General features: G+C 38.4%; 1 protein-coding gene across 1 annotated transcript; it reads right to left on the reverse strand.

Moving 5' to 3' along the window:
* Nucleotides 1–5,909: 5,909 nt before the first annotated feature.
* On the reverse strand, nucleotides 5,910–7,201 carry LOC113332263 (probable long-chain-alcohol O-fatty-acyltransferase 5). Its single transcript, XM_026578837.1, has one exon. The coding sequence runs from the start codon at nucleotides 7,103–7,105 to the stop codon at nucleotides 5,954–5,956; it is 1,152 nt and encodes a 383-aa protein (XP_026434622.1). The 5' UTR covers nucleotides 7,106–7,201; the 3' UTR covers nucleotides 5,910–5,953.
* Between the last annotated feature and the right edge of the window lie 718 nt (nucleotides 7,202–7,919).

A 7,919-nucleotide genomic window follows, 5' to 3' on the forward strand; every position in this document is an offset into this window, starting at 1 on the left:
AATCTCACCCTATAAGCTTGCTGCAATAGAATGAACTCTGTGTAGGGCTTGTTAAATGTTTCATTAATTTGTTTTATTTTTATTTAATGTTTCAGGATGGATAGTGAAGATAGGGATTTCTGGATAACTGATATAGGTGGCAGATTCAAGGACTTGTTATGATTGTAAAGATGGTACAAGTGGAGAGGAATTTATGGCTATGCTAAAGAGAAGATTGGTAAGGGAACAAGGTATGGATCCAAAAATTGGATTGTATTTATTCAATGATGCGGATGGGGATGCTGATGATAAGTGTGAATGAGAAGAGGAAGGCCTTGTATGCACTAACATCTGCATCAAAGATATCTGCTGATATACCACTATTGACTATTGTCAAAGGGCAAAGAAGCTACTACTACACCATCTTCTTCTTCAGATGGTTCCCTGAAAAAGGGTAAGACAACTACACCATCCTCCTCTACTGCAGCTGATGTTGGTGCTAAAAAGAAGGTGACACATCCATCTACTTCTTATGCGCCTTCTACTGCTTGTTTTAACCGGACATACAATGGCACAGTGAATATCTCTAGCCAAACCATCAATATTACTGAACCATCATCTAAAAGGGTTAGAAAGATAATTCAAAATATCAGTAGGTTTAAATGCTTTCACTTAATGACAGTTAATAATGGGTTCTTCTTTTTTATGCTTTTGTTTGTAATGGCGGACATCTTAATCACTATATGTTTGCAGTACTGATGGTGTTTTTAACTATCATTGTTTATGTAAGTGCAAACAGTTTAGCAATTTAAATTATGCAGTGTTGTTTTTTTGTTTTTTTGGGTAAGAATGCAGTGGTTTGTTATCTCGTTCTAATTTCATTTAAAATTTCTAAATTGCTAGCATTATGTCCACTGAAAAATGGAATGTAAATGGCTTGGATACGTGGCCGTCCATTTTTAATCACATGACACGCGTCTCAATCTAACCATTTAGGACACTGTGGGCATTTCCGAAAAAGACTGCTAGAGTCAATAAAATACACTCTCACGTGAGAGTCATTTGACTCAAATTTCATTGGATAACCGTTGGATCAAAATGCCACGTGGCGTGCACTGGTTCAACCCAATTTTAAAGGTTAGAAATGTAAATGTTTCACACGTGAGAGTTACATGTGTGGCGAATTTGACCATTTAACTCTCTTTAACTAACAGATTGGGGCATTTTGATAACATTTTTGGGGCATTTTCATCTTTTTCCTAACGTCCGGGGCATTTTCACAACCTTGGGATCTATTTTGGGGCATTTTTCCACTTAATCCTTTTCTTATAGCCAAGGCTTCGCTACATTTTGGGTAGTACGTAGCATACCTTGGCTATCCACGGTGCTTGCTCTAATGATCAATTAGGTGCCTATAATTCTCCCTACCAAACATTCTGCCATTTGGAAGTGTAAGAGGGGTGAAAAGCGATTTCTTTCCTTTATCTGGGGACTGCCTCATTTCCAAATAATCTATGTTGGCTCTATCTCTGTAAAGGTGTTTGATTTTGATATCCATGGCTTAGGTCCAAATGTCAAAGAAATAAATTGACAGTTTGGTGTTTCTGTTGGTTGTGGTGGCATTGGTACAATTGAGATATCAGCTTGCCCAATTTTAAGATTTCAACCAACCCCAAGATAAAGTCTAACCGTACTTCGTTTTTTTTTTTTTTTTAAGAGAAAGGCTACATTGGGGGAGATTGTTGGGTTTCATGTCTTATGGCCCAACATTCTGGATGCCCCTTAGCCAATGGGGGAGCTACTTAGCAGTGCCTTTGTTAGGTTATAACAAAAGGCATCAGGAGACATTTTTGTCTCACCATTAGAGTTGATCTTTGGTGATGATATGAGTTAATCTTTGAAGAAGAAGAAAAGGTTCTTAGCTAAGGATCTATTGGTTAGTGTGGTGAAGATTGATTGATCAATTTCCACATCTCTTCAAAAGGGGGAAAATTTAGGGTTTGTTCAAACCTTAGTAGTAAGTATCTCTTACTCTTGCTATTCTCAAATTGATAGTGAATCTCATCTTATTGGTGAATGACTTGTTGATCCATCCATTGGGGTGAGTGTAATTTAGGCAAATTGTTATCCAAGTGCTATATGCACCTTGAAGAAGAGTGTATCACCAAATTGGGAGTTGTGTGTAACCCATTGTTTGATTATATGGAAGATTTACCGTGGTTTTTTACCCTTCACCTTGGAGGGGTTTTTCCACGTAATTGCCGGTGTTGTGTGATTGCTTCTTATATCGTTATAGTTGTATTATTTTCGCATTGTGTTTTATTGCTTGTGTGGTTTTCGTATTGCACATAGAGGCTCAGATTTCGTAAGTCTCCCCCAACAAGTGGCATCAGAGCTTTTGGGTTGAGCTAATCCTGTGTGATGGCGGAAGCTAGCACTAGTAATAGAATGGTCATTTTGACCGGTGAGAACTATGTGATATGGAACGCGAAGATGGAAGATTGGTTATATTGTAAAGATCTCTTTGACCCAATAGAAAGCAAGGGAGTAAGGCCTGAGAAGACAACTGAAGAAGATTGGCGTGTTACTAACCGTAAAGCAGTTGGTTCTATTCATCAGTGGATCGATGATTCTATTTTTCATCATGTGGCTAGTGAGACACTATAATATTCTTTATGGACAAAGTTAGAGCAGATATATGACCAGCAATCTCCTTGTGCAAAAGGTCTTCTTTTCAAAAGGCTTGGAAAGTTGGTATACAAGGAAGGAAGTTCTATGGCGCAACACTTAAATGAAATGAAAGGTATCATGAATCAGCTTACATCTATGGATCTGACAATTCCGGAAGAGATTCAAGCTTATTTGTTGTTAAATACTTTACCAGACAGTTGGGAGCCATTAAGGATGTCTCTAAGTTACTCTGCTCTAGACAGGAAGTTGAACATGACTGTTGCAACAAACAGTTTTCTGAATGAAGAAGTTAGAAGAAGGTCATCAGATTTATCTCATTCCGAAGGTCTTGTTACAGAAAATCGGGGTAGAGAAAAAGATAGAAGACAAGTTGGCCGTAGCAAGTCCAGGGGTAAATCAAAGTCTAGAAAAGACGTTGTCGTATAAGAAGTCATTATTCAAATGAATGTAGGAAGCCGAAGCAAGAACAGGATAAAGAGAAAGAAAATGATAAAGAAGACAAGGATGTTGCAGTTTTCGCATTAGAAGATGATATCATTTTTTCCTCTGATTGTAATGATGTACGTGTGAGTTCTGCAGTTTCTGATTCATAGTGGATAGTGGATTCAAGTGCATCCTATCATGCTACTCCTCGAGAAGATGTATTTATCTCCTACAAGTCTGGTGATTTTGGTTCAGTCAGAATGAGAAACAATGGCGTTTCGAAGATTGTAGGAATGGGTGATGTGAAGGTCGAGACCAGTGTTGGTTGCACGTTGGTTCTCAGAAATGTGCGACATGTACCAGATCTTCGTTTGAATCTAATGTCACCAGGAGTCTTAAATGATGAAGGGTACAACAATCACTTAGGTGATGGAAAATGGAAGATAACCAAGGGATCCATGGTTATTGCAAGAGGCAAGAAATGTGGCACATTGTATAAGACACAACTGAAGATGTTGAAAGGTGAGTTGAATGTTTCTGACAAAATTCAACCTCCGAGTTGTGGCATAGAAGACTTGGTAATCTTAGTGAGAAGGGAATTCAAATCCTCACCAAAAGGAAAGTCTTTCCAAAGGCCAAAGGTACGCAATTGGGTAAGTGCACTCATTGTTTAGTTGGTAAACAAACTAGAGTTTCTTTTCATAAATCTTTACCCAAGCGTAATTCTGGTATTATTGATCTTGTTCATTCGGACGTATGTGGACCTTTAAGGGTCAAAACACTTGGTGGTGCTTTTTACTTTGTTACTTTCATAGATGATGCTTTAAGGAAGGTTTGGTCATATGCAATCAATACCAAAGATGGTGTTGTTCATGTGTTCAAGATGTTTCACAGCATGGTGGAATGAGAAACAGGTAGAAACTTGAAGTGCCTTTGTTCTGACAACGGGGGAGAGTACATTGGGCCACTTGAAGAGTATTGCAAGAGCATGGGTATACGTCATGAACAATCAGTACTGAAGACTCCACAACATAATGGTGTTGCAGAGCGGATGAACCGCAATATTCTTGAGAGAATTAGGTGCATGTTGTCTCATTCCAAGTTGCAGAAGCATTTCTGGGGTGAATCAATGAATATTGCTGTGTACTTGATCAATCGATCACCTTCAAGACCGCTAGATGGAGAAGTAACAGAGAAGATTTGGATAGACAAAGAGCCTACTTGTGATCACTTGAGAGTGTTTGGTTGCATGACATTTGTTCATATCCCAAAAGATCAGAGGTCAAAGCTTGATGAAAATGCGAAGGAGTCTGTGTTCCTAGGCTATGGAACAGGGAAGTTTAGTTATACATTTTTGGATCGAGTTGACAAGTAGGTTATCAGAAGTAGGGATGCAGTATTCCTTGAAGACCAGATTACTGGAGACTTTGAGAAGATTAAGATGCCAAAGCTTCAAGAAGACATGTTCTTGTATCCAAATCCAGTTGTTTATTCTCTTGAACAATGTGAGGATGATGTTGATGGTAATGGTAATGAAGAACCGAAACATAATCATGAAGATGAAGCTCATGAAGATGTTCCAGTGGGTGATGTTGAGCAAAAAGTGCAACAACAACAACCAGAAGCTGAGTTGAGAAGATCCAGCAGGACCAGATTACCTTCAATTAAGTATACACCACATGAGTATGTGATGCTCACAGATGAAGGTGAAAGAATCAGAAAATTCTGAAGAACAAGTGGGTGTATAGAATCAAGACTGGAAATGGTTCTGATATGAAGAAAAAGCCGCTATCAAAGTACAAGCATGTGCATTCCTGCACAAGGGCAGGTTTAGTAGTGATGGGTACCTCGTCATAAGTCGTGAGGGGGAGATTGTTGGGTTTCACGTCTTATGGCCCAACATTCTGGTTGCCCCTTAGCCAATAGGGGGAGCTACTTAGCAGTGCCTTTGTTAGGTTATAACAAAAGGCATCAGGAAACATTTTTGTCTCACGGGTTATCTTCTTCGTTTGTGAAGAAAAGAAAGGGAGGTAGAGAGAGATTGAGTGGGAGAGAAAGAGAAAGAGAAGCCACCATTAGACTTGATCTTTGGTGATGATTTGAGTTAATCTTTGAAGAAGAAGAAAGGGTTCTTAGCTAAGGATCTATTGGTTAGTGTGGTGAAGATTGATTGATCAGTTTCCACGTCTCTTCAAAAGGTGGAAAATCTATGGTTTGTTCAAACCTTAGTAGTAAGTATCCCTTACTCTTGCTATTCTCAAATTGATAGTGAATCTCATCTTATTGGTGAATGAATTGTTGATCCATCCACTGGGGTGAGTGTAATTTAGACAAATTGTTATCCAAGTGCTATATGCACCTTGAAGAAGAGTGTATCCCAAAATTGGGAGTTGTGTGTAACCCATTGTTTGATTATAGTGGAAGATTTACCGTGGTTTTTTACCCTTCACCTTGGAGGGATTTTTCCACGTAATTGCCGGTGTTGTGTGATTGCTTCTTATATCGTCATGGTTGTATTATTTCCGCATTGTGTTTCATTGCTTGTGTGGTTTTCATATTGCACATAGCGGCTCGGATTTTGAAAGTCACCCCAAACACCTCACACAAAGGAAAAGCTTACATTTGGGCAGACGATTAACCTTGTTATCGATCCATAATGTCACGGAGTCGACGCTGTATACTGAATTCTAAAAATTGATGAAAATGTCACTCAATTTTTTACTTAAAAGTGGCTTAACAATGTAAAATAATTTTGATTAACAAAGCTGTGTAATATATAAGTAATAACAGACATCCGATAAAATTGAAATGATACAGAACAAAGAACAAGTTATTACTAATTTACACAACCAAATACATACTAGTTAAGCTGGTGATTCACATAATGCAAAAATTTATGGAACTTTTTTATGACAAATTCCCCAAAAATCCTATACTCATGGAGGACTTTCGTGTCAACACCATTGCGTATGAGTTGTGGAGTGAACAGCCAAATCCCCGTAACAATAACAAATCCCACAGTCATAATTCTTGAAACCCATCGATTCAACACCCACTTGGAGGATCTGCTGGTATTCAACCACTTCTTAATTACTACTTCTATAATTGTACACATGCCGTGTAACACAAAAAACCAAGTCCCTTCCCATGTAGGATGCGCACGGGCAAGATAATAGAACACTGCTTCATGTACTACTCCTGACACAACAAAGGCTAAAAATACCCCTAATAGTTGTGCCGATGTTTTCCCAGCTATCGGAGTAAAAATACGGCGTACCGGATTGTAAATCATAGATCGTAGAATACCCGTGACCATTAGGTTCCATCTATATCCCCAAAAATCTTGGAGTGAGCTTGAAAGGTATGGCTTATCAAATGGTGGTGCCAATTCTTGTCTTAAAATGATTCGGCCTAAGGCTCCACTAATGGCTAGAGCAATCTCAGCACCAATGTAAACATGTAAGTAGTAAAAAACTAGAATTACATTTGGATGCAAAACCTCTCTATAATCATAAATTCTTATTAAAACTGAGAGTATCAAGACTTGTAAACCAATTTCCGCATATGGATAGTATTCTTTGGTTTTCGGTAGTGTTGTTGATGTGTTGGGTTTGAGTCTGATCGGTAGACAAGCTAATGACACAAAAAGGAGAAGTGATTTAGATGGATCCGTTGTTGACGACGAACACACCCGATCTGGAGGGTGTGCGACCGCACAGGGAGCACATAAAGGGCCCAAATTGAAAGCGAAAAGGAACAGTTTGAAATTTCCAACCCAGGTGAGAAAAAAAACACAACTACCACCAAGATGAAGAGAATTAAGAGAGAAAGGAAGAACTGTGAAGAGATAGAAAACTGGTAACAGAAAAGCTAATCTAAGAATTCCTTTTGGGATTAATTTTGATACGACATAATAACAGTATACTAAAGATAATATAGCATAGAACCATACCTTAATGAAATTTTGTATCTCATCATTAACATCATGATCATCTTCCATGAACTCACTCATTTTCAGTTCTTATTTATCTGAGATGACTATCTAGCTAAGGTCTGATTGAAAAGATGGAGTTTGGGTGCTTCATTTGAGGAGGAAGCAAGATCCAGAATTGAGTATTGGGGTCTGAACACTATTAATTATTATTTTTTGAGTGAAGTATTCAAGTGGCGTTATTATTAATTAGGCTAAGATAACATAAACTATCCAAAATGCTATGACATCACAACATATTGAACTGTCAAATTTGTATACGAAATATCAAATCGCATATCGGAATTTTTTATTCGAAATACAACTAAATTATAAGTAATTATTTATTTATTTATTTGGATACAGTACTGTTAAAGCGTTTCTTTGATTCTAAGCATTTGCCGAAGGAAATGTGACCATACTTTCCTTTTTCTTATTCTTAAGGTTAACAATCCTATAACAAATAGAGGTATAAAATGTGTCCGCCCCGCACAGCCCAGCGCACGAAATCGCGTGTTTCACGTGTCATGTGCCGTGCTGTGATGTGCCAACGATTTAAATGTGTTGTGCCGTACTGTGCTTTACTAGTCAAAAGCCAGGCACATCACAGTTAGGGCTGTCAATGGGTACCCATTACCCGGAACCGGAGTCGGATCCGATAGACTTGGGTCCGGTTCCGGGTCCTAAAGTTGGACCCATTAGCAACTCAGGACCCGACGAGTAATTACCCGATTGGACCCGAATCTAAACAGGGCCAAACGGGTAATACCCGTTGGGTACCCGTTTATTCATACTTTTATTCATGTTTTTACTAGTTTTAGCTTTGATATTTTACTCGTTTTAAATTTTTCTCTTA

The sequence above is a fragment of the Papaver somniferum genome, unplaced genomic scaffold (assembly GCF_003573695.1).
Source record: "Papaver somniferum cultivar HN1 unplaced genomic scaffold, ASM357369v1 unplaced-scaffold_131, whole genome shotgun sequence".
In the NCBI taxonomy this organism is placed as follows: Eukaryota; Viridiplantae; Streptophyta; class Magnoliopsida; order Ranunculales; family Papaveraceae; genus Papaver; species Papaver somniferum.